The sequence below is a fragment of the Trematosphaeria pertusa genome (assembly GCF_010094035.1).
Source record: "Trematosphaeria pertusa strain CBS 122368 unplaced genomic scaffold BU26scaffold_15, whole genome shotgun sequence".
Classification (NCBI taxonomy): domain Eukaryota; kingdom Fungi; phylum Ascomycota; class Dothideomycetes; order Pleosporales; family Trematosphaeriaceae; genus Trematosphaeria; species Trematosphaeria pertusa.
Genome location: NW_022987226.1, coordinates 138,471 through 162,055, shown reverse-complemented (window position 1 = coordinate 162,055; position 23,585 = coordinate 138,471). Strand labels below are relative to the sequence as shown.

The window sequence follows — 23,585 nt, the reverse complement described above, 5'->3', positions numbered from 1 at the left end:
GCTTTGTGATTATGAGAACACTACAAGAGCTTAGGAAGAGCGTGGTTTGCGCCCTGAAATGCGCCTCTGATCAAGGTGCGCTCCAACGAACGGGGCTCAAAACCGACTGGATTATTGCGGACATGGAACTCGACGAGAAGTACAGATAGAGCATGACAGCAGCTCCTGCAGAGCCGATCAGGGAGTTGTTCCTACAGTTCGCGGACGTTCAGCTTCTCACTCCCAGTATCCTAGAGCACCCACGCTGGACGGTGATCAACCTAAACAATGACTGACGACGGGAAAATCTTAGGACAAGACAAACCAGCCAGTCTCAACACGCACCTTATGGCGGTCCTCGGGCGGTGTCGTGGCGGTGTTGTTCCTCGTCCTTCACTTCGACTTCACGCGCTCCTTCCTCAACTAGCAGCACCCAACGCGCAATCTCTCTCACTGACGTCACAGCTTGATTAACAGAAACTCTTCGAGCCAAATAGAACCGATAACAAGCTAGCGCGACAATCACGTGTTCGCTTGTTGCCAATTGCTGCCAAGGGCGACAGAGTCTATATAAGCCTGGCCGCCCGCCCGCCTCTCACCTTTTTCTCTCTCTCACCTATTCTCACCTCGCTCTGACGGGATCCTCAATCACTCCTGTCACCTACGAGCATCGACGAGTACCGACCGACGACCGACGACCGACGACGACAACTGTTGGGCCAGTGCACGGTGGGCCGCGGACTTGGTCCAAAGCCCGGGGTCTCACTGGCTAGGTGAGCCTCCAAAAAGTTCCGCGCTGCACTCTACTCTGGGACTCTGGAAGACGTAGGCACCCACGCGGCTGTGTGGTAGAGGGTCTCCGCATCTGGCCTACCGCGTGGGGTCGCCGTGCCTGGGGTATGTTCATGGCCTCTCACTTCCGTGAAAAGGCGATCCACCGGCGAGTGGTGACCCGAGATTGGTCCCCTGACATACATGACGCCTGTTGGCCTCCCTCCTTGTTGATGCGGGTTGCTGGGCGCGTCTTCTGGTTTGGGTCTGACTGGTGGTCCGGGGTCGATCCCGCACTGGAAAGACGGCAAGGAGTAGAACAGTATGGGCGGAGCAGGGCCGGTTGGCAAGTGGGCATCGGAGGCGACGGCGCCTGGACGGGTGAGAGCGGAGGATACTAGGTGGGGTGTGGAGGAGTTGTAACCTGGCCGACGCGACCGATCGAACGACCGACCGACGACGCCGACCCAACCTTTCTGGATCTGGGTCTTTACCGGCGAGTCGCGGCAGTGAAGAACTGTCTGAGTCGCGACCGCTGGGCTGCTCCTCACTGAGGGAATTTTTCTACCACCTTCTTAAAAACAAGAGGCTTAGTCTCACTCAGGTGTCAGCTCATTTGGTCTTTGTCGAGCATGACACCTTTTTACCATTTTTTTCATTGACCCTTCTGGCGCTGCCGGAAAGTCGAGGAAGAAAAAAAAGCCACCATGACTTGACCTGCCTTCACTCACCTAGCATCCCCAAAGACCTAACCTCACCGGCGGCTACCCAAATGCCACCCTCACGCCCTTACTCTCAAACCGCGGAAACGGATTAAAGAAATCATGCTCAATCTCCACATCGCTCCTATCCGTCTCCCACAGCTTCATTCCCCCGTCCACGTCCCCGCCCCACCTTCTCACTAGTAGACTCAACGTATACACAATCTCCGTTCTTGCGAGATCCTTACCAAGACACATGCGACTCCCCTTCGTGAAATTCACAAGGTACTTCTTCAACGCGTCGGCGCCGGGCTCGAGCCAGCGCTCAGGCTTGAAGTTGTGTGGCGAGGGGAAGAGCGTCGGATTGAGGTGCAGGTCCCAGGACGACATGCTGATTGGAGTATTTGGTGGGATGGTGTAGCCAGCAACCTGCAGCGCTTCGTCCGGCGCGATGCGAGTGAGGCGCTGGATGATGCCGTGGCTGAGGCGGAAGCCTTCGTTAATCACCGCGTTCAAATACTCCAACCTGTCTAGCTCTCGATACGGAGGTAGAACGGCGAGGTTCGGCATGGCGCCTTCGAGTTCTGCTCGTAGTTTCTGGAGTATGGCCGGGTTCGAGAGGATGTGGTACATCGTGGACTTGAGGTAGTGCGCGGTGGTGAGGGTGCCAGCTGCTACTATGGTCTGGCCTTCGCCTTGCAGCCGCAGGGGCGTGAGTTCCGAGGCTGGCAGGTCGCTTGAGAGGATGCCGTGGAAGATGGTGGCTTTGTCGCTGGTGGGGTCCACGGGGTTCTTGCCGCTGCGGATCTCTTCCAGACGGTTGTGGATACCCTGTGAACTCGTTTAGAGGGGGCATTATGACGCAGAAAAGTTTCGGCAACGTACTTCCTGAAAGACGACGAAGTTCCCCATCTCAGGCTTGATCTTGAGGAGGAGCGAAAGCGGGATCTTTCTCATCACCCCCGTAATCCAAGGGATCTGTTTATGCAGCAGCGAGTTCTCACTCGCACTCATCAGCAGCGGCACCCACTCGGGATTGAAACCTTCAGCCTCCAGATGCCCATACGAGATGCCAAACGCATACTCAGTAATGATATCCGTCGTTAGCGCGGTGAACGCAGCATCGAGATTGACCGGCTGTCCGCTCTTCTCATACTCCTCAAACTTTGCATACAAGACGTCAAGCTTCTCCCGAATCACCGGATCGAAGCGCCTAATTGCCTGCTGCGAGAAGTAAGGCGCTATCGGCGCTCGTCGGCGGCGATGCAAATCATGGTCGACAGTAGCCAGCATGGAACCAGGCACGCCGAACATGTCCGCAGACCAAGCCCATTTATTGCGCTTCCGGTTATGGCCAGCGTAGAGTTCCTCGTAGAAGTCCGGGTCGCTGACATGCAGTTCGTAGGGGTTTATCCTGACTACGGGACCTGGACTGCGATGTCAGGTGGAGAAGGGGGAAACTGGAGGGGGAGGACACGCGCCATATACTTCATGCATCCTCTTGATCTCCCAAGCAAATCTTCCTCGCTTAACGACATCGTAGTAGAACTCGTACCACAGTGTATAGGCTGCGAGCTTTGGCCCTGGAAACTTGGATATGGGCGATAGGTAGAGACGGTAGATCGCGAGGCAAATGCCGTAAAGCAGGTATGCAGCCAACAACGCTCCGAAAGCTTCCAGCTTGCTGACATGTGAGAGATACTCGGAGACAGTCATGGTCCCAGCAATTGCACAATGCTGTTCGAAGAACGCAGCGAACGTAGGTAATGAGGAGTTGCTCTATATAGTGCTTATCGATACGAGGCTGGGGGAGGGGCTCGCATATCGTTCGCTGCGCGACAATTTTAGCAAGCAAGGAACGACCTGCCATTGGCGCATCTGGATAGACTTGCGGTTAACGCATAGTCAATCGTCTTTTAGACGGAAGAACCCTCGTTTGGTAGCGCATTCTACGGAACGGATCGTCAGCCTATCGGACTGCGCTAGAGGTTGTGGGAGCCGTTGTGCGGCTGTGACGGGCCGAAGCGTCAAATGAGGTATCATCATTCATGCAAGATAACTGGCGGTAGCCGTGGTGGATGAACACTGGCCTACATACTTCTTCCCAGAGATGCGGAGGGTGGCAGGGCTGGAGGTGGAGAAGACGCTCTGACTACCCCAGGCGCTTTAGCTTCGCACTAACCCTTTTGAGCACACCCTGTTTCTCGGCCGTCTTGCGATTCTCATACTCACATAAATTATAAGGGCATTCAAATGCCGTTGAGTGCATGGTCGTGACGATATCCCTCCATTACACATTATCTGCATCCCCTACGCCATGAGCCTCAGTTAATCCCGCTCCAGCAGCACCCCATCAAGCAACACATCATCACTCCTATCATTCTTCGTCGTGCCCGTCCAAGTCACCGTAAACAATACCGGCTTTGGATTCCCCGGCCGAATCTCAATATCCTCCGCCTTATGCCTCTTCCACACGCTGCCACCCGCGCCATCCCTACCGCACCAGCTCCCTCCACACACCGTAAACGTCTCCGAATAGTCATCTCCGACTGTGACTTTCACCTTAGCAGTACCCGTGGGTGTGGCGGAGGATCGGCGCCCGAGATAGAACGTAAGCTTGTGCTTCTTGTTGGGCGTCACCTTGTTTTCGGAGATGAGATATGCTACGCGGGGAGTGTTAGTGCCCATGTAGGGCTGGAAGTCCCAGGCCCAGCAGCCTTCGAAAGCTTCTCCATGAAGCGCGGTGCCCATTGCGTAACTGGCGGAGAAGGTCCATGGTGCTGCGCCGCCCGTCTCGAAACCTCCGTTGTCGATCCTACCGCCCGTTTCGATTGTGGGCACGCAAGATGGAGTAGGCTTTATCGGGTCAGCTATGTGGCTCTAAGCAGCTCCCAGAGCGAGTGAGATGGATACTTACAGGTGTCGGAGCATTGACCTCATATACGTTCAGGCGATCTGGGCCTCCACAGAACTCGGTCAAATTCCCTTTGCAGGGCATGTTGCATTCGTCTGTCGCTGGTACGCCGCCGTTTTCGATACCGTTTGAGCAGAAACACTCGCCGGAGAATTCCACGCCAGCCAACTTGTAGCCCAAAGAGCCGCAGGTTGAAGTACAGACAGCAACCGTTTGAGCGTCAAAACCACCGGGAGTGGCCGCACCGTAGGTGAATGTACGAGCATGAACCGAATCAGTGTAGCACCCGAGCGAGTGCCATCCATCTGGGCCCGGGTTGACGGAGACAGTTGAGCCGGAGGTGTACACGGAGAGACGGTCAGGTCCGCTACAGACTTCCGAAGAGTCACCCGCAAAAGCCATGTTGCAGCCATCCTCGGCAACTTGAGAAGGGATCGCGAGACCACAGAAACATTCTGACCCAAACTCGGCCCCGGCTACAGAATAGCCTTTTGGGCTGCAGAAGGCGATGCAGGTCTCCACTGTCTGCGCTCCGTCGGCGTAGGAGGCAAGATTGAGTGCTCTAGTCGAGACACTGTCGACATAGCATCCAGAGTACGACCAGCCTGAGGGAAGGTCAGATGCCGGAGGAAGGATCCTTGGAATGATTGCCGCGAAGGTGGTCGCGGGGCCTAGTGCGATAAAGAGCGGATAGGACCTCATAATGAATGACTGTGAAGGAAGTGTCGAAATGAGCGTAGTCGATGAGCTCCATGCATAGGGCGACCTGAAAACATTTAAAGAAGATGATATGCGTTCTGGCCTTTCCACAGAAAATGCATATTGCATGATCCCCGGAAGCGTCTGCTACCCTACGCGGTGCTTATTAGCGATCGGTTGAATACAAGAAATCAATAGCTGGGCCAAGATAGCAAAAGCTACCATAAGGCGAAGGCTAAGAGAGCGAGACGTCTGCCCTGTAGCGGAAACATTCTCGCGTGAGACTGAAGCGTCTAGATTCGTGATGATGGAGCAGAATTGACAACTAAAGCCTCCGTTGTGGAGATTGTGTGGCAGAGGTTGGCGAGCAAAGTATCGATTGTGGCTCTCGCCTCGTCACTCAGGGGCCCGATGCGCCAGCCGCATTTAGAAAACACCAGTCCTTCGACGTCCTAGCGTCTTTTTAGCCCTTGGACGTCGTCTGGGCGAGGAACAGGTAACCTTGAAAAGATCCCGAACCCTATAATACAGACTCATTCGACGCGCTATAGAACGATTTTCCGGGCTTTCAAACCGCTTTGATCTTCGCTGACGGTTGTCCCCAACTGCGAGGAAGAATGATGGGGTGGCATTTGGACATGTATTTCTTGAACCTGAGGCATTTACTATGTGTATATTTACTCCGCGTCAAATCCCGTTAGGATCTGTCTTCTCGTGTCTTTCCTCCATGTTTCGATCTTAACGCCAATGATAGAGAATGAGTAACTTCGAAAGCAATTCAGCATCACATCCCTCTTTCCTATTTCCCCAGTCCATCTACTCCTCCATCATCCCTCACGTCTAGCAGTTATGCACCATCCTCCATCCTCCAAACGGCGGGTTATACAGCGGCGGATTGTACTGATAAAACTGGACTCCACCCACGCCCACTTCCGCAGGCACCTTCATCCTGTACGTCATCGTATTTCTGCAGGCAGCCGAGTTGATGACGCGCTTGACGGGCTCCTTATACCCAATGCTCGCGCTAGGATCTGGCACCCTCGGCAGCTCGCCCGTCGTCCCAAACAGACTTCCAGTCCTTGGCGCACTGTTCCACGTGACAGTATACGGCGCGCTGCCCTCGACATTGAACACGTCCGCCTTCATCGGCCCGTTGAAGTACGGCAGCACGAGGTAGTAGTCCTTGTCGAAGAAGAGCTCGAGTTGGCAACCCCAGCTGCCGGGCGGGATGTTGAACTGGAAGATGGTGTCGATGGCGTTGAAGGTTTGGTTTTTGACGGCGAAGGAGGCGGGGTTGTTGCCGATGGGGTTCGAGTTAAAGTCTGGTGTCAAGGACGAAATCGTCGTCGTGTACGTTGGGTATTCGACGGCGCAAGCGCGCTTTTCGACGGGCTTCGCATGCCCTAGGAGTGGTAGGAGGAGCAGAGCTGAGAGAAGCATTGTGTTGATTGTGTTGATGAAGATGATGTGATAGTGTGTATCTGGTCTCAATAGGTTTTTTGATTGATGTTGTTGATAAAACTTTGAAATATCCTGGTATAGCGAAGGGATCCGCCTTAAATATCTTCAGTCGAGCACTAGATCCCGCGGACAGTTCAAGATAGGGTATTAGCGATACACGCGAATAGCGACATCCGGCAGAGACTGAATACGAGCAAGATTTGAGTAAGAGCATCTCATGATCGCACAATATTGGCTTGTGGACCTGTATACGCTGCAATCGAGAAGTCGTTGGACGAAGGTCCAAGCCCTGCGTAATCCAAGCCGGGAATCGGGATCGTATTCGCAGCCATTCGATAGTGGAGCTGCTGAAATGGATAGCAAAGTCAAGGACATGATGTAACGGTTCTATACCCGGAACGCAACTGCTCGAAATACGAGCAATGTATAAATAGCGGCGAAAACGACTGAGATATTGTAGTTCTTGGTTGCACGTGGATGTTCCCGCCTCGTGAGGAGATCGCGGAGTACGAGGTATTGTCAGCTGTTCGAACAACGGCGATGCGCGGAAACGCAAGCGAACGTTGCCATCTGATCGCTATACTCGCCGATGAGGATGATAGATCTCGAAAGCGGGAGGGGCGCCCAAGTGCCGAAGGCTGAAACGTATTGAGGTGAACAGCATCGTCGTTGGCTCTCGCCTTGAAGGGCTGCCTTAGATCTCCTGATGTGCATACCAGTGGCCTCCAGTCTACAAAGCATACATCAGGGACCATGTTTCTACATGGGGATCTTGGGGCTTTGTGGCTGTGGGAATGCGAGGTGGAGTGAGACATCATGCTCAGCTGGCGCGGGGTGCGGGGAATATTGGTATTGGCAGAACATCTTGGCGTATATTCAGCATCGTAAAGCCGGATGAGGTCGGATTTCGAGGTCGGGACTAACTCTGAATTTGCTTTCCGGTTTAGAGGAAGAGAGGTGAGGCGACAGATCGGGCAGACTGAGATAGCGCCGCTAGCGCGCAGGAGGATTAGCGCGACCCACCCGTCCTTCCTCAACATGCTTCGACCCTTGAGAAGCTTGCCTAGGGTATTTGCAGTTCGGCTTAAGCCGATGTCACGCGTTCTGAACGCCTGGAAAAGCAGTTTAAGCCGACGTCTGCACTACACGAAAGCAAGACACGGAATGATATCTAGACTACTGATCTGCTATCCTGTCCCAGAATAGCACTGGCAAGGCCAATATCCTCACCATTTTCCTACACCTTTGTACAGCCATTCGCAGAACCTCTACGCTGGTGTAGCATCCTTAGCAGCCTCCTCACCACCGCCCTTCTCCAGCTTCTCCGAGGCCTCGGCTCTAATCTCTTCCTCTAGCTCCTTCTTCTCCGATAATGAGACCCCACCCTCCACCTTATCCTCAACCTCTACCTCCACCTCAGCCGGATCAGCGGTGATGGGCTCTGATTTGCCAGCCGTTTGGCCTTCGATAGGCTCATCCAGCGCCTCCTTGGGTACGTCTGCTGAGCTCGGTTCAGCCTCCTTGATGGTAGTCTTTTCCAGATCGGCTTCGCCGGGGTCAACATGAACTTCCCTCTCGAGAACGTCTTCAGACGCCTTTGGTTCTTCCTTTTCCTCAGAAGGCATTAGTACCGCATGCAACTTGGCAGCCATCTGCGCAGCCGGGACATCCACCTCAAGATCGTCGCCGATGCTGAATACAGTAGTGATCGGAGCAATCTCCAGCTTCTGTCTAGGCACCGCAACCTCTGCTGTCACGGTCGCCGCGGCCGCCGGAGATGGTGAGCTGGTCGGTTTCCTCCGCTGTGGGCCCTTAGCCCTACCTTTTCGCGCATCTTGCAGTGGTTTCGGTGGCTCTTCCTCCTTCTCCGGCTCAGGTTCCTTGACTTTTGGCGCTTGAGGGCCAAGACCAAGTTTGTTGTTGAGATCCTTCAAGAAACCAGCTTGCAGGGCAGCGATCTTGGAGCCAGCTGGGCGAGATGGCACTGGGGGTTTCGCTTTAGGTTGAGGTGCGGTCTCGGTATTCTCCTGTGAGTCTAATGTGGGGACCTTTTCGGATGACTTGGTGAGAGGTTTGCTAGGCCGCGAGGGAACCTGCGGTTTAGGTCTTTCGGGAAGAACGGGTCCTTTCTTCTCCACGGGGGATATCTCTTTCGCTTTCGCGGGTCTCGCCGGAATGCTAGGTCGAGCTGGGATTGTAGGCTTCTCGACGACCGGTGAATCATCGGCGTGTTCCCCCGTTTCTTCCATCTGGGGTGTGGTAACAATGGTCTCTAACCTGGAGTGTGACTCAGGAGCATCCTCCCAGATATCTTGACTCGGAAAGCGTTGTTGCATGCCCGGGCGAGTGAGTGCAGCAAGATGCTCTTTGTTGAGATTCTTATTGGCGAATCGCTTCGTGTGCTCAGGAAGGAAGGACTGTTGGTCTTCTTTTGTGATACACTCTTTGCGTGCTTGCTCGCTCTCTGGTTTCTCAAATACCTTGGCAGGGCCGACATCGCCAGGAGTCCCCGGCTCTTCAGGAGCTTGAGGAGTCTCAACGGTGGTCTCGAGGTGGTGGCTACTGGGAGAATCTTCCCAAACATCTTGGCTAGGGAAGTGGTGGCGGGCAAGATCCGGGCGCTTGAGCTTGTCGACGGACGACTTGGCTTTCTTGGGAGCTTCATCCTCAGGGAACAGTGGCTCGTACTCCTTTGTGGACTCCAGAGGAGTGCCACTCTTGTCGAATTGAGCTGGACTCGGAATGAATCGTTGCACGCCCGACATACTGTTATTCCTGCTGGAGTCCCTGCTATGGGCTCGCGGCTTCGTAATATATTGAGGAGTGCCATCCTCATTCACGGTATATTCGCCGCTTCGGCTACGCTCCAGCTCCGGCGAGACAGCAGGCAGCCTGTACTCGGCTTCGGGATGCTTCTCGATTTCATCAGAAGCAAGGATGGGAACACCATAGCCACGCTCTGACACCCATCCACCTTCCTCTTCTGTGTTTCCTCCCTTGGGGCCGAGGTCTTCCGTGGGCGGGTCATAGCCACCACCATGAATCTTGCTCTCACGGCGCGATGGAGGGTCAATGTGGATCACCTCCTCGTCCTCGTCCTCCTGAGTGTCCTGCTTCTTAAGAGCATCAGCGGGGAAATTCGCCTGGCTGAGAGGAGATTGGATGGAGGGCGCGCTCGCGCTCTTGCCGCTTATGGATGCAGGGCGACCGGACTGGGGTCGCGGAGACGCCATCCTGGAGGCAAACTCTTCGCTGGCCATATAGCCGATCTGCTCGTCAGGAGTTCCAATAGCTTCCCTGGAAGTACCTGCAGTGCATAATTAGTATCAGCCACAGATTGGCACAACTGCCATCATTAGCGTACCCATTCCAATTCCCTGGGCGCCTGCAACGTGGACCAGCTTCTCAAGCTTCTCCGATTGCCAGTGGTAGTCCTTGCGGTTCTCTTGAATATGCGGACCGTACTCGCCGGCCTTCTCGCGCTTAAGGTCATCCGGGTGCTTCGCGTACCACTGCTGCTCGAACTCGTCCTTCGGGATGACGCCATGGCCATGGCGGCCATAGCTGCCGGGAGGACCGTGGAAGATCTCCCGGCCGCTCTTGGTACGTCCGTGATGGCGGGAAGTGGGCTGTCCCTCCTTGTTGAAGAATCCGATGCCGCTGCTTGCCCTATTCTGCTCGTAGGGCGAGGGAGTCGGCGCTTGTACATCTCCCGCGTTCGGGTACATGGGCACCTGAACGCCGATTTCCGGGATGCCGTGTTCGTCCTCGTCCTTGTCCTTGTACACTGAGCTGGGACGAGTATTTCCGCCATGGGAGGAGACGGAGCGGCCAGAGTCTGTGTAGACAGACTTCTCGTCTGGCATCAGCTTCCCGAGGCCGGCGGCCGCAGCCTGCGAGGAGTCGGTGCGCGTCACCGTTTGAATTCTACTCTTCGCGGTGGAGCTCGGAACGGAAGCTGTGGGGGCGTACAGAGGCAGGTCGCCTGCCACCTGCTTAGTCTGCTGCGGGTAGCTCTCGCTCTGGTTCGTGAGCGTGCGGGAGAGGTCTTCCAGGCTGGCGTACTCCATGCCTTCCTCGCCGAGCGAGGGCAGGCTAACGCTCGGCGGGCGGGGCGGCACCTCAGCGCTGAGATGGCTCTCCTTGTGCTGGCCATTGTGTATGAAGGAGGGGTCGTTCAGCGGCGAGCGGGCATACGTGTCGCGGTGGGGAGAGACGGAGCGGTCGGCGCCGCGCCTCGGGCGCGGAGGGATCTTGGGCACGTCCATGAGATTTGAGCTCGCGGAGCTGTTCTGGGCTCGCGCTGGGCGCGGCGGTATCGACGGCGGGGCGGCCATTGTGTCTGGGGTGAGCGTGCGGACGTGGTGGGGAGAAAAGATGTCGACGAGATAGCTGTTTCGCATGCGGATGTCAGTGACGCAGCTCGTCCACTCAATGCGTGAAACGGGAAACGTGAGATAAGCGGCAGGATCGAGCGAATGGAAGCTCGCAATGATGGCCTGAGAGAAAAGTGTCTCAACAGCTGCACGAGCTGCTCGGCAACCACGACGCAGCTGCCGGACAGCCAGCCAATGAGCGCCGCGCCGATTGAGGGCAAAATGAAGCTGCAGAGACAAAGCCGCGCTTGGCCAGGCACTCACCCCAGTTATGCGCAATCGGGCGCTGCTCGAGTATGAATAGATCAAGAGGGAGAGATCAGGGTGTCGGCCAGGTAAAAGGCGCAAACCAGTGGAGCAGACGGAGGCAGATCGAGGCGTTTAAGTATGGATAGCTGGGGACCCGCAGTGATGCAAAAGCTAGGCCCTGGCGTTTTGCGTGCAGACATGCACGCCCTGAAAACCTGAAAGGCCCCGCCTACCCTGGCTTTGACACAGGAATGTCTCGCCGAAGCTGTATGGAATTGCCTCTCGGGGCGAATGATACAAGCGCCAATACCGCGTCGCGCATTTCCATCGAGTCTCCACCTGGGCAGCTCCAGCTCCAGGGCTGCTCGCCGCCCAGCCGCTAGACCGCATCGAGCACTGCACGACAGACCGTCGCATGGAACAGCTCCCACCTCTTGTGCTTCTTTACCCGTAGTCCGAAGTTACCTGAAGCTGCTCGCATCTCCGTACGCTTTCCTCTTGGCCTGCGGCAATTCTAGATCAATACTGCGCAGATTCTTCACCGCGGCTGCATGCACGCTACGCCACGCTACGTCTTTAGTGTTCCCCGCGAATGATCACCTGGCAGGCAAGCCGTTCCTGCGCCGATCCAGCCATCCATCGTCGTCTTGAAGCTGGCTCGGGTGCCCAGGTGACATCGTCAGTTCCGCCGTAGACATCTTTTGCCAGTTGTCCAGACAGCGTGCTCTATCTAAACGAAGCGAAGGCTTGTGGAGTGGTGGGCATGCTAGTCTGCTGGGTGAATATCACGTTAGACCCAGGTCATCTCTGGTTGAATATGGTATATGAAGTAAACGGTTGACTAAAAATGTGCTGAGGTCGTACCATATCATGAGGCTCTGAAGTTCCAAGCAATTGGTGCGCACCCGTCGATTCCGTCATACCATCCATGATGTGGCATGTGTACAGGCCCATATTACGTATCTCTGCCACGCGAAAAGGACATCGCTTCTGAGACTACCGAGAGCGAATAATAACAATGATATTCATCGAATCAATCCATTGACCCATCAAGCTCCTGCACAGAACCGCAGAACCCAACCAAGCCCATTCTTTTCAAGAACATTGGAACCCTGCCTATCGAACGCCTAGCTGATCGTTGATGATACAAGAAGATGAACCCTCGCCTTCAATAATAGTATTCCTTCAAACCCTCGCGGAAGGTAGAGTATTCGACCGCGTTGACGAACTGCAATGGTAGTCGCTCATATGGAATTGTGACCCATCAACGTCAAACTTCCGTCTCCTCTGCAGTTCCGGCACCCTCATCTCTCCTGCAATGCTTTCCACATTCCGTCTTGCTCCTTCTTCTCCCCGCTATATGATCATCTGCGCGACGCCCTGGCCACCCAGCGTCTTGCTGCCCTGGAACGCCTGTCCCTTGATACCAGCAAGCGCGTAGAAGGCAGCCGCGAACATTAGGAAGATGGCAGCGGCGATCAAGCTCGTCGGCCGGGGCTTAGCCAAGAGGCTGAGCCATTGCACAAGACTCATGACGCCGTAGATGGCGGCGCGCATAAAGTTTGTTTCGAATCGGCGGATGAAGGCGTCGAACTTTGGGGAAGTCGGGCAGATGCGGAGGAGGAGCGGGATCTCGATGAATATGATGAGGAATGCGCATACTCTGGGAATTGTCAGACAAGGGGTCACGGGTGATACTGCGAGGTATGGCACATACAAGCATATGATACTGAAGGCGATGACGAAGCCGACGTGGAAGATGTTTGCGACTCCGAGCGCGAAGCAGAGGAATATGCAGAGCACTCCGGTCCTATGCACGAAGTTAGCATCAAGCTGCATTTAGTACTTCTTCTCCGTTGCAGCTGCCTCGTCCACAACGCCCGTTGTTTGTTGCGCATAGATGTCCGGGGCTGGCCGATATCCGCATCGCGACCCTCAGCCGTCGCCATGACTGTAGGCCTGTAATGCCGCAAAGCAGCTGCGCAGGCATCCTTGGATCCATGGAGGAAATGACATATGGGCGACTGACCATTGACCATAGATACCTGCGGAAGAGGCCAGGTCAGCAACGGCTCAAACAGCTTGTTCAGCGGGTCTCCTTACTGAAATTCCGCGACCTAAACTCCTCGGCGAGCGTCATCTTTGCCGTTCAAGCTCTCTCAAGCCCTTGAAATCGGTATGCGCAGTGTCTGTAGCTCGAAAAGGGGGTGTTCGAAGCTCGTTGTCAATAGCTTTGTCGGCGTTCTTAAGCTCAGCCCTACGCCAAACAAATCAGGCGATCGGGGGCGGCGGTCTATCGTGCTCCGGACAAATCGCGAAGGCGACGCAGCGTATGCGTAAGGCGAGTGGCGGTGCAATGGAAACAGTCGATTGTTGTGAATGTTTTCCTGTTGCCTGGCTGTTCGGTGATGCGGTGGTCTTGATCGGAGGTGTCGGCTTCCAAAGTTCCACGTAACTTGCGGCGGCTCTTACCGCAAAGAGTCTCGGCAGCAGCACCAGTGTGGCTTACGTTTGGGCCGTTTATTTTTGGTGTCAGCTTCCTCGCAACTATCTCTGGGAAGAGAAGAGAAAGTGCACCTCGCAAGTGTTTGCCTCAACAGATCTTCTCAGCTCAGCCCTCTTCCAAGGTTCGCTTCCACAACCTCCGCCATCAACGAGGATGACCAGCCCTGCCAAGCCGCATCTGCAGATCACGACCCCAGCGCCATGAACGCGGAGGAAAAAGCGTATCATGAGCGCTTCATGCGCGACGCCATAAACATGGTGAATCACCCGCTACGGCCGGCTCTCGCCTTCGCATCCGCAGCACCTGGCTGACTCATCAAACCAAAAACAGGCCGAGCTTGCGCTGAAGAGCGACGAGACGCCAGTGGGCTGCGTCTTTGTGAAGGATGGCGAAATCATCGGACGGGGCATGAACGAGACGAACCGCACACTGAATGGCACGAGACACGCCGAGTTTGTTGCACTGGCGAGTATTCTGTCGACGAATCCGATTACCGTGCTGAAGGAGACGGATCTCTATGTTACGGTCGAGCCGTGTGTTATGTGCGCCAGCATGTTGCGGCAGTATGGGATTCGGGCCGTGTACTTTGGGTGCTGGAACGAGCGCTTTGGGGGCACTGGAGGGGTGCTAAACATCCATTCGGAGTGAGTGCAACTCTTCCCTTAGGGAAAGAGCAAGATGTTGACTCCCTGCAGCCCCAGCGTCGACAAGCCATATCCCGTCCACGGCGGCATCTTCAGAGAAGAGGCTATCATGTTGCTACGAAAGTTCTACGTCCAGGAGAATGAGAAAGCACCCGAGCCGAAGCAGAAGAAGACGCGGGAGCTGAAGACGGAGATTCTTCCCATGGACATCCACGCACCGAAAACGCCGTCTCCCAACCCTACTTGAGAGTTACGTTCATTTACGTTGCAGTATAGATACCCCTCAGCATACGATTGTTTTCCTTCGTCGGTCGTGACTTGTTTCTAGATGTTCTTCATCGCGTATTCAGACAGTGATGTCTTGGGTGCGCTCACCTGGGCCGCTCTTCATTCCCTTGATACTGTATACTGTGCTTGCATCGCCCTCTTGTTTCCCATCGCCATTAGCTTCTCGCGAAAACTTTCCCGGTCGGCGGGGCTAGTCACGTGTGGAGCACCTGCCGCCTCTGTGCCGACGTCGACCGCTCTTGCCTCCTCTTTCTTCACTCACTACCCCGCCTACATTCCGTCTACCGCCACCTGCAATAACACACCAACCCCCGAACCCGTCAACATCCTCTCCCAGCAACATGGAGGACAGCGGCGTCTCGCCGCAAGAGTTCTACCAGCGGCCGCTACCGATTCGGGGGCTGGGGCCACAGGAAGGGGAGTCCGCAGGAAAGAGCAAAAGGGAAGAGCCCATGCCAGCAATCTCTATTGTCTCTGTACTGACTGTCTCTCTTACAGTGCGAATAGCTCCGCGGACCTTGCAACGGCGAAGCCCTTCCCATTCCTCAGATTACCAGCGGAGCTGCGCAACAAAATTTACGGTTACGTACTCACCGATAATCGTGAAGAACGCGGTTTCTACATACACCACATAGATGGCAGCATGTCGTACTTTTACGAGCAGATCGATAGAGTGATCCTTGTCAACGATGTGACCCGCAGAATAGAGCGCCGTCGCATCGATCAGAGGTACGCCGAGCGCACCGAGCAATACAGAGCCAGGAAAGGAGCCGGCCTCTCGAAGAAATACCATCTCTTGAACAAGACTGGCGTTATGCAATCTCGCCTTGCGCGAAACCTGTACGGCTCACTCCCATTGCGAGAAACGAGTATCTTAGCCGTCTGCCGTCAGATGCACAGAGAGAGCCAACACGTTCTTTATTCGGAGAACACGTTCGGTGCCATCGTTTCCTTGGACGAACAAGGAAGACCATTCGGCAGTTGGTTCCCTAGTGGTATCGATATTTCCTTGATTCAACATCTGCGCATCGAGATCCAGTTTGGCTTACACGACTACTCCCAGGCACATCAACCCCGCGCCATCAGATGGAGTTCCTTCCGCAGAATGACAGCCCTGACATCTCTCCAAATCTTCGCCACGTTCCAATCCATAGAGCTCGCGCCATTCCAGGCTCAGGTCGTTCATCGCTGCTGGGCTAGCATGGAATACTATCGCAGCGCTATGAGTGGCCTTATTGCTGCGATCCCAGAGCGAGTGGCGTGCGTCAATTGGGGCTTGACAAAGGAAGAGAAGGAAAGGTGCGATTATGCCGGATTTGTGCCTGTCAAGGGATGCGTGCTAAGGAAGATGTATAGAACAAAGGGGGGAGCAGGTGAGGAGAAGTCCGATATGCAACTTCGGGCACTCGCAGATTCACGTCTACTCGGCTATCTCCCGGTCAACGGCGATGGAGATGATAGCGATGAGGAGGACATCGCACGTTAGTAGTGCTGCGAGAAGCATCCACTCGAGAGTTTCTGTGGCCACCGTTGTCTAAGCTCGGATGGGCTCATCACTCTCGCGTTGAACACAACAGGTTTCTCGGCGATATCGGAGGATGCTCGATCGGTTGACCAGTGGCACATCAGACTTATAAAAGAATAGTAATAATACCACCTTCAAATTTACAACAGCATAGTAGCCCAAACAAGAACAGTCAACGAACGCTTCCTCCCTCTAACTGGTGCTTCTCACATGCACCCAGCCACTCCTTTCACCTGTAAACAACCTCAACCCCACACCACAATCACCTCTCTCCCTCTTTCTCCATCCCACGCTGGCCTTCATCAAACACTTTAGTTTAGTTTGATCTGGTTTGATTTCCCTAACCTGCTGTTGCGCACGAAAACAGCGAGGACGAAACGCACATCAAGCCAGCGTCGCTAAGCTTTAACCTTACCTCAAGTACCTACCTACTACCTACATACCTGCCCACACACATCGTAGGAAGGAAAGGGGAAACGAGCGCAGGCGCAGGGGCGTCCGGCGGCCAACGGCCATGGACGACTGCCTATTAGTCAACTTAACTCAAATCGCGTACGGAAGGGACCTGCATTGAGTCTGCTAACGTCGGGAAACTCTAGCGTGGGAGGCAGGGGTGCGGGCAGCACTGCTCCATCCGTACTCGCTCGCTCGGGAGTTTAGTTTCCCTATCAGTATACACCGCTGCATCTAGTTAGCCGATGAAGAGTAACAGCCGTCCCACTCTCATCAGCGTCGTTATGCATGGAGTTCAGATTCGCCGAATTGGCTACGATCAGTTCCTCTTATGCAGAAACTCATAGAGGGATGGTGGAACCGCAAAAGGATAATGCGATGGCAGTGGACGGAACGCAAGTTGCATCTTAGACTGAGATGTATTCCTAGCTAAGAAAACTACTAGTTTGGGGCTGTATAGCTCGCCGCACAGACTCTCTACATCGCTATCCAAATCCTTTCCAAGCAAGATTTTCCATCATGTCTCTATTCCGACCACCTATATGCTCCATTCCAAACCGCGCCAAAACATTACATCGCGGTATCCTCCAATTGGTGGTCGCGCAGGGCTTCCGGGGGCTCCCGCCAATAAAAATAGTGAATAGGCGCTGTCAAAAGGTTGACGCGCGTACATAAGAGACATGATAAGATGCCGATCGAGAAATATGCGTCGAGATCCCGAATAACCAAGACAAAACAAAACTCCAGATACACCAAAAAGAACTCCAGACATTTCTTTCCGTAGATAGCCGTGCACATAGAGACCCAAATCCTGTGGTATTTGCGATGATGAAACGTTCCCGAACCGTGTAAATGCTGTCAAATGCAATTGCGACGCCGACTAACCTTTTACTGGAACATCCATTGGCAATGGCAAGCGTCCGAGGGATCTGTCCGCTTATCCAGTTCCCGTCTCTTGCGCTGTGAGGCACTCGTAGGCGAAGCGGATGCCGAAGAGCTCGGCGGGTTGTCACCGGCAAAGAACTCTTCGAACGTAGGGTCCTGTTCTTGGAGCCATACCAGAATGGGCCCACCATTGCCACTTGAAGCTTGGGATAGCCGTCCGTCGTCGAGCAATTGCATTTTCTGGCAGAACGGTTGGGGCGATCCAGGAACGCGTCTTTCTTCTATCTTGACGATGCGGGGATATGGCGGTACACGGGGAAAGGAGCCGTCATCGCGCCGTTGGACACGTCGTTGGACGTTGGAGGGAGCCGGCGTCGGTGACGAGACAGCAGAGGGAGTTGTTGGCGCTGCGGTTATTCCGGAGACGGTAGAACTGGAAGCCACGGGAGCAAAAGGATCGGTGGGTCCCGGCGGGAAGCCTGTCATGCTAGCGGCTGTAGAGTTGTCCTTGACATAGATATAGCCTTCGATGTAGGTCTGATTCCAGAAGCAGATCCACGGAGTATCACCAGGCTGCACCTGGAAGCGATGCCGGAATGGCTTATCGTCCTGGCGTTTGCGCAGAGAAGAGCCAGCAGCAAATTCCTCCTGCATCAGGATCACCATCTTGTCGTACCTCGTAGAGAAATGGTATGCTGGTCCATAGCCTTTGAGATCCAAGTCGAGGACGAGTTGCAAAGGCTCAATTATAACCGAAGGCGGCTGGAGGCCATACTGGATAGTTCCATCAGGTGCGATTATCGCCTCCAGTGTAGCCATTGGTGGTTGGTTGTTGCTGCTGGCATTGATGGTAAGCATGAGAGGAGCGAAAGACATCTTGCACGACCAGGCCGAGTACTGGTTGCCTTGGGTCAGACACCCAGGGCTGCTCTCTTGAGGAATACCCAGGGGAAGAGAGAAGGCTCCGGTAGGCAATGGAGGTAGTGACGCAGGTGTTGATATGGGCGTGGCATCGAATAAAGAATTGCCGCTGACTTGGGGTGCCCTGCGAATGTTAGCGATGATCAAGCGATATCGAAGAATTACATACGGATCATCGTGTTTGGGCTTGTCCTTGCTATCCTTATCCTTGTCCTTGCTCTTCCCAAGGAAAGTGCCAATGGCAGCACCTAGGACAATACCAAATATTAAGAGCAGGACAATGATGATCACGACAACTATCACAGGAATCCTATTGCCCCAGAGCCTCTTGGTTCGCCAGCCCTTTCGCTTCACACTACGGACTGATTCCGCCTTCTCTGAGAACTCCGGATCGTTCAGGAGCAGCGAGGCAGCCTCTGAGGTGGTAGCCGGTCTGGGATCAGCCACATTGCCGGTCTGCGTTTCTGGGCGTCGCTGCGGGAGGCGAGCGGGTGCTACCGATGCGAGCGGCGATAGCGGTGGGGAAATAGGAGAAGGAGGAGCGACGTTCGCTAACAGGGCGTCGTTCGAGCTCGCCATCGGGTTTGGCACTGGCTCCGCTGGCGTTGCGCTCGCTTCCGCGGCAAGGGCCGCCTTCGTCGGTCCTTCTTCTGGATACCTTGAATACGGAGGTAGCTGCTCCATATGCCCGTCGGGCCCAATGATGTCTTGCTCTTCGCCGTCTGGCCCTATCTGTCTGTGGTATCCTGTGTTGATCCCTGGGAATCCCACGGGGATTGCGGTCTGCACCGGCGGCATTGGCGGTTCGTCATCGATGACGTTCTGCGGGTACATGCCATAGGGATGTGTCGGGCCTTGTAACGACGAGGGTGGCTGTGGTTGTTGCTGTGTTGAGGTGGTTGCAATGCTTGAGCTGCGCGCCATGGTGTTTTGCGGGTACATGCCGTACGGGTGGCTCGGCCCCGTCTCGAAGACGCTTTCAGATCTAGTCATGGTAGCAAAGGATGCCGTAGAGCTGACCGATTCTCGATGCTGTAGGGGCGTCGCCTGCGAACTGAGCCCTCGACTGTGGGTGCCCGGATTCCTGCCATTGTGAGCATTCGATTCCGGCCCAAATGGCACCTTCGCTATGCTGTTTCGCGTCGCCGTCCTTCGTAGGTCCGTCTCTGCTGACCTTGTGGTCGTGAAGGGCGGTCGCTGCGGTGGGTTCCGATCGTGATCCTGCCCGTCGCCATCGGGGCGCTCCCTCGCGTTCGAGGGGCGAAAGCCGTCAGAGACAGCGGGCATGAAGTCTTCCTCATCCGGATCCAGGGCATACTCGTCGTCGAACACATTCGGATTGGGGGGCGTCCGGTGCGGAGAGTCGTCCTTGCTGTTGCGTCGCTCCATCGCGTCGTGCGGTTCCTGAGCAGCCCAGACGGGCTGGGTCACCCCTTACAAGGCCGCCAGTGGGTCGCGGCGGCGGTGGCTCGTGGCGGCAATGGAGGCAGTTCGCGCTCGACGGCGATGGTCGGCGCGCGGGCGATGGATGCGGTCGTGGAGGGCGTCGGGGTCGTTGGCGTGGTGGTGCGGAGAGGCTGGCAGCGAACTGGGCAGGCTTGAGACGGGAGGCCAGGGCCCGTCTCGAAGCCAGCAGCGACCCGCGACGGCACTTTCCAAAGTGGGCGCTAGACAGGGGGCCGCCAGTTCAATACCGCTGCCGTTTCAGGGTCGGCACCACATCAACAGCCTCACGCATTGAACAAAAGGGCCGGTTGCCCGCCTGCGGAGCCAATTGCGGCGACGCCTGCGCACAAAATTCTTCCACTCTCCTGCATCGTTGCAGGGCGCTGCGCCTGCTCGGAGCCTTCCTGCGCCCATGGGAGCGGGCCCTCACATTTAGCCATGTACAGTGCCACGGCAGATCGCCTTTCCCCTCCCATTAATATCGCGCCAGTCTCGTTGCCCCAAGCCGCTTCGAGTGCCTTGGCCTGCTCTTTGCGGGCTCGTGGATGCAACTGGCTGACACCTCTGCACGAAAACGCCGGTCGCTATCTTTCTCGAAGGCCCTTGCGAAACGCGAAACGCGAAACCGCTTCGGTGAGCCTCCAAACCTCCTGGCGATGGTTCACGCATGCCGCGATCGTGACTCTCACACCGAAGCAACTCGTTTATTTGCCAGGAAATAGATTGCTTCCCCAGAAATGCGCTTACGGAAGCCGCCTCCGTCTCGAACGGTTGAGCACTCTACATAGAATGCGCGCGGGCACGCCTTTATACTCAACCCCTCCAACAAAAGACCACGAATGACATGCTGTGGCAGATCGCTCATCGAAAGCAACAGTGATGCCATTCGGAACCGTTCCGCCCGATGCGCTTGCTTGGAGGTCGAAGAGCGGGGTGAGGTTTCCAGCCCTCCGGCCTATGACGCGCGGTTTCTTCATGTCTGTCTATTTTTCTGCTTGCGATAGGAACGGAAACGTCTTGGACTGCAATCCAGACTCCGCCTCGCGATCATGAGTGCACGCAGGTTGGATGGTACCGTCTTCGTCTTGGGGGAGTTTGGAGGTCGAATACACATTCTGTCAGCCTGTTTGCACGGCTTCGACGACGGATGAAACGGATGGGGAAAAGACTATCATTGGAACAGAGACAGAGAGACTGAGCCGTGACGAGAGATACTCGGCAGAGTGTGGTACTCGAGCCGGTCCACGATGGTTGGCGGTTGACAGCTGCTGACTGCACGTCAACGTCAAACGCTCTTCGCGTGTTGCTCCAAACGTTTAGATGTCAGCTAGACTATGTGGTGTCGCACGTGTGCACAGGCTGAGCGACGTCATCCGCGGGCTGTTCTGATCAGTGATTGCGTGTACAAGTGTGGCGTCCCATGTTCAGCTGCGTTGTGGGAGGGTTGACGGTGGCCAACACTTGGGCATTCACCTCTTGGTTCCTGGCGCTAGCCCCGTTGGGAATCGCGACAGAAGCCCTGCAGCTCGCCAAGGTTTGTTGTGATAGGCTCGTGTTGTTGGCGACCCATCCTGGTGCTGCAGACGTACGGCGCCACGGCGGTCCGATAACGGTGAAAGATATGAAGACGGTGGAATAAGGGCGGACAGGTCGACGGTGAGAGGGAAACAGAACAATAGTAAACAGCAGTGCGTCTGCCCCGCCAACGTGCTCGCGCTCCCCGCAGAAAGTTGCCCAAAACACTCCGCATAGCAACCAGCGCATCCCTTCAAGCGACGCGAAATTGGCGTTTGTTGAGGGCCAAATCCCCGGCCCGAAAGCAGTAAAGACTCCTTTTCGTCGAACCTAACGGCTGCGGGAAGCTCAACTCGCCAATTGCCACATAAAGATCGCCGCTACCCAGACCGCAATTTGCCTTTGTCACGACTCCCTCTGTACTTAACCAGCGGTGTACGCCCCCGCAACGATACTCTTCCTCTCGACTTTTCTCCTCTTTCCCCTCGAGACACTGCAATCATGGCTGCCCGTCCCACGAACATCGGTATCAAGGCCCTTGAGCTGTACTTCCCCAGCCAGGCAAGTCGCTAGCGCAGTCTGCAGTTTTTCTGGCTGCTGCGCCCCGTCCTCGACGACGCCTCTAATATTTGTGCAGTGCGTCGACCAGGCCGAGCTCGAGAAGTTCGATGGCGTCTCCCAGGGCAAATACACGATTGGCCTCGGCCAGACCAAGATGTCCTTCTGCGACGACCGTGAGGGTAAGTCGCAAATACGAGAATCTGCACAAGCAATACACAGGAGCAAGAACTGACTGGGACTCTGCGCAGACATCTACTCTCTCGCCCTGACAACCCTCTCCTCGCTGTTCAACAAGTACAACGTCGACCCCAAGTCCATTGGCCGCTTGGAAGTCGGCACTGAGACGCTGCTCGACAAGTCCAAGTCGGTCAAAACCGTCTTGATGCAATTGTTCGAGGAATCCGGCAACTTTAACGTCGAGGGCGTGGATACCGTGAATGCGTGCTACGGCGGAACGAACGCGCTGTTCAACAGCGTCAATTGGATAGAATCCTCGGCATGGGATGGGCGTGACGCGGTCGTCGTGACAGGCGACATTGCCCTGTACAAGAAGGGTAACGCCCGTCCGACCGGTGGAGCGGGCTGTGTGGCTATGCTGATCGGCCCTGATGCGCCCATCGTCATGGAGCCAGGCCTACGCGGCACCTACATCACCCACGCCTACGATTTCTACAAGCCCGATTTGACGAGCGAATACCCTGTTGTCGATGGCCACTATTCCATCCGATGCTACACCGAGGCGGTCGACGCCTGCTACAAAGCATACAACGCCCGCCAGGAGAGCCTGAAGGCTCGGGCAAATGGCGTCGCGAACGGAGTCAATGGTCACTCTCAGGAGCAGGAGCAGGAGCAGGAGCAGGAGCAGGAGACGCCCCTAGACCGATTCGACTACATGTGCTTCCACGCCCCCACCTGCAAGCTCGTATCCAAATCGTACGCGCGCCTGCTCTACAATGACTTCCTGGTGAACCCATCGAACCCGCTGTTCGCCGAGGTCCCTGCTGAACTCAGGGATCTTGATTATGCCGCCTCCATCACAGATAAGGCGGTAGAGAAGACCTTCATGGCGCTCGCAAAGAAGCGATTCGCTGCCCGCGTGCAGCCCGGCATTCAGGTGCCGACCATGTGCGGGAACATGTACTGTGGCAGTGTCTACGGCAGCTTGTGCAGCCTGCTTGCCAACGTTGACAACCAGACCGCGCAAGGCAAGCGCATTGGAATCTTCAGCTATGGAAGCGGTCTTGCTTCCTCTATGTTCTCCCTCAAGGTGAAGGGAAGCGTTGCCGAAATCCAGAAGCAGCTGGACATCCACTCCCGTCTGGAATCCCGACGCACTGTTCCTCCCCAGGTATATGACGATGTAAGTACTTTCAAGCGCTTAGTATTGTTAGTGAAAGTCACGTGACTGATTATGGCCAGATGTGCAACCTCCGCGAGCGAGCTCACCTCAAGAAAGAGTACACCCCTGAGGGAAGCACCGAGCACATGTTCCCCGGCACGTATTACCTCACGAACATTGACGGCATGTTCCGACGATTCTACGAGATTAAGCAGTAGAGCACAGCAACCGGTGCAACCGTCAATTATCAGTTCTCTAGTTTGTTGCATTCTGAGCATTTGCGGGAGTCACTCACGATTCGTCATAGAGTCTCGTCAGCTGCAACATCTTTATACCATTTGGAGCCTTTAGA

At 55.4% G+C, this 23,585-nt stretch overlaps 11 protein-coding genes across 11 annotated transcripts; 3 read left to right on the top strand and 8 right to left on the bottom strand.

Moving 5' to 3' along the window:
- Positions 1-1,386: 1,386 nt before the first annotated feature.
- Positions 1,387-3,184, bottom strand: BU26DRAFT_608544 (putative P450 monooxygenase). The gene is made up of 3 exons (XM_033835851.1): positions 2,933-3,184; positions 2,337-2,878; positions 1,387-2,282 (listed from the first exon to the last, which is right to left on the bottom strand). Exons 1-3 carry the CDS (start codon positions 3,165-3,167, stop codon positions 1,515-1,517), a joined length of 1,545 nt encoding a protein of 514 aa, XP_033679061.1. The 5' UTR covers positions 3,168-3,184; the 3' UTR covers positions 1,387-1,514.
- Positions 3,185-3,779: 595 nt separating this feature from the next.
- BU26DRAFT_569062 (WSC-domain-containing protein) lies at positions 3,780-5,067 on the bottom strand (the record flags this gene model as incomplete). The annotated part of the gene is made up of 2 exons (XM_033833844.1): positions 3,780-4,307; positions 4,369-5,067. The coding sequence occupies 2 exons, from the start codon at positions 5,065-5,067 to the stop codon at positions 3,780-3,782; spliced, it is 1,227 nt and encodes a 408-aa protein (XP_033679060.1).
- A 654-nt stretch (positions 5,068-5,721) lies between these two features.
- BU26DRAFT_92537 (uncharacterized protein) lies at positions 5,722-6,774 on the bottom strand. The gene has a single exon (XM_033836507.1). The coding sequence runs from the start codon at positions 6,502-6,504 to the stop codon at positions 5,905-5,907; it is 600 nt and encodes a 199-aa protein (XP_033679059.1). The 5' UTR covers positions 6,505-6,774; the 3' UTR covers positions 5,722-5,904.
- Positions 6,698-7,679, bottom strand: BU26DRAFT_92523 (uncharacterized protein). Its single transcript, XM_033836506.1, has one exon. The coding sequence runs from the start codon at positions 7,563-7,565 to the stop codon at positions 6,891-6,893; it is 675 nt and encodes a 224-aa protein (XP_033679058.1). The 5' UTR covers positions 7,566-7,679; the 3' UTR covers positions 6,698-6,890.
- A 114-nt stretch (positions 7,680-7,793) lies between these two features.
- BU26DRAFT_509012 (uncharacterized protein) lies at positions 7,794-10,862 on the bottom strand (the record flags this gene model as incomplete). The annotated part of the gene is made up of 2 exons (XM_033827123.1): positions 7,794-9,832; positions 9,890-10,862. The coding sequence occupies 2 exons, from the start codon at positions 10,860-10,862 to the stop codon at positions 7,794-7,796; spliced, it is 3,012 nt and encodes a 1,003-aa protein (XP_033679057.1).
- Positions 10,863-11,261: 399 nt separating this feature from the next.
- Positions 11,262-11,656, bottom strand: BU26DRAFT_92515 (uncharacterized protein). The gene has a single exon (XM_033836505.1). It carries the CDS (start codon positions 11,565-11,567, stop codon positions 11,322-11,324), a length of 246 nt encoding a protein of 81 aa, XP_033679056.1. The 5' UTR covers positions 11,568-11,656; the 3' UTR covers positions 11,262-11,321.
- A 649-nt stretch (positions 11,657-12,305) lies between these two features.
- On the bottom strand, positions 12,306-13,493 carry BU26DRAFT_92451 (uncharacterized protein). Its single transcript, XM_033836503.1, has 4 exons — positions 13,254-13,493; positions 13,180-13,195; positions 12,868-12,960; positions 12,306-12,813 (listed from the first exon to the last, which is right to left on the bottom strand). The coding sequence occupies exons 1-4, from the start codon at positions 13,288-13,290 to the stop codon at positions 12,507-12,509; spliced, it is 453 nt and encodes a 150-aa protein (XP_033679055.1). The 5' UTR covers positions 13,291-13,493; the 3' UTR covers positions 12,306-12,506.
- A 315-nt stretch (positions 13,494-13,808) lies between these two features.
- BU26DRAFT_435429 (cytidine deaminase-like protein) lies at positions 13,809-14,547 on the top strand (the record flags this gene model as incomplete). Its single annotated transcript, XM_033824129.1, has 3 exons — positions 13,809-13,913; positions 13,987-14,300; positions 14,352-14,547. Coding segments are annotated over 3 exons (615 nt in total), but the record flags the coding sequence as incomplete, so codon positions are not given.
- On the top strand, positions 14,521-15,347 carry BU26DRAFT_92497 (uncharacterized protein). The gene is made up of 2 exons (XM_033836504.1): positions 14,521-15,028; positions 15,087-15,347. Exons 1-2 carry the CDS (start codon positions 14,629-14,631, stop codon positions 15,221-15,223), a joined length of 537 nt encoding a protein of 178 aa, XP_033679053.1. The 5' UTR covers positions 14,521-14,628; the 3' UTR covers positions 15,224-15,347.
- A 2,000-nt stretch (positions 15,348-17,347) lies between these two features.
- Positions 17,348-20,073, bottom strand: BU26DRAFT_92441 (uncharacterized protein). The gene is made up of 2 exons (XM_033836502.1): positions 18,542-20,073; positions 17,348-18,496 (listed from the first exon to the last, which is right to left on the bottom strand). Exons 1-2 carry the CDS (start codon positions 19,759-19,761, stop codon positions 17,455-17,457), a joined length of 2,262 nt encoding a protein of 753 aa, XP_033679052.1. The 5' UTR covers positions 19,762-20,073; the 3' UTR covers positions 17,348-17,454.
- Positions 20,074-21,834: 1,761 nt separating this feature from the next.
- On the top strand, positions 21,835-23,451 carry BU26DRAFT_435504 (hydroxymethylglutaryl-CoA synthase-like protein; the record flags this gene model as incomplete). The annotated part of the gene is given in 4 exon segments (XM_033824137.1): positions 21,835-21,898; positions 21,912-22,073; positions 22,143-23,254; positions 23,314-23,451. The coding sequence occupies 4 exon segments, from the start codon at positions 21,835-21,837 to the stop codon at positions 23,449-23,451; spliced, it is 1,476 nt and encodes a 491-aa protein (XP_033679051.1).
- Between the last annotated feature and the right edge of the window lie 134 nt (positions 23,452-23,585).

Coding starts and splice junctions, on each gene's coding strand:
- BU26DRAFT_608544 (XM_033835851.1), bottom strand. CDS start 3,167: ATGACTGTCTCCGAGTATCTCTCACATGTCAGCAAGCTGGAAGCTTTC. Junction 2,879..2,932: donor GAGGATGCATGAAGTATATG/GCGCGTGTCCTC, acceptor ATCGCAGTCCAG/GTCCCGTAGTCAGGATAAAC. Junction 2,283..2,336: donor ACTTCGTCGTCTTTCAGGAA/GTACGTTGCCGA, acceptor ACGAGTTCACAG/GGTATCCACAACCGTCTGGA.
- BU26DRAFT_92537 (XM_033836507.1), bottom strand. CDS start 6,504: ATGCTTCTCTCAGCTCTGCTCCTCCTACCACTCCTAGGGCATGCGAAG.
- BU26DRAFT_92523 (XM_033836506.1), bottom strand. CDS start 7,565: ATGTTGAGGAAGGACGGGTGGGTCGCGCTAATCCTCCTGCGCGCTAGC.
- BU26DRAFT_92515 (XM_033836505.1), bottom strand. CDS start 11,567: ATGCGACGGTCTGTCGTGCAGTGCTCGATGCGGTCTAGCGGCTGGGCG.
- BU26DRAFT_92451 (XM_033836503.1), bottom strand. CDS start 13,290: ATGACGCTCGCCGAGGAGTTTAGGTCGCGGAATTTCA. Junction 12,814..12,867: donor GCCTTCAGTATCATATGCTT/GTATGTGCCATA, acceptor GACAATTCCCAG/AGTATGCGCATTCCTCATCA.
- BU26DRAFT_92497 (XM_033836504.1), top strand. CDS start 14,629: ATGTTCTTCATCGCGTATTCAGACAGTGATGTCTTGGGTGCGCTCACC. Junction 15,029..15,086: donor AGTCCGCAGGAAAGAGCAAA/AGGGAAGAGCCC, acceptor TCTCTCTTACAG/TGCGAATAGCTCCGCGGACC.
- BU26DRAFT_92441 (XM_033836502.1), bottom strand. CDS start 19,761: ATGGAGCGACGCAACAGCAAGGACGACTCTCCGCACCGGACGCCCCCC. Junction 18,497..18,541: donor AAGCCCAAACACGATGATCC/GTATGTAATTCT, acceptor TAACATTCGCAG/GGCACCCCAAGTCAGCGGCA.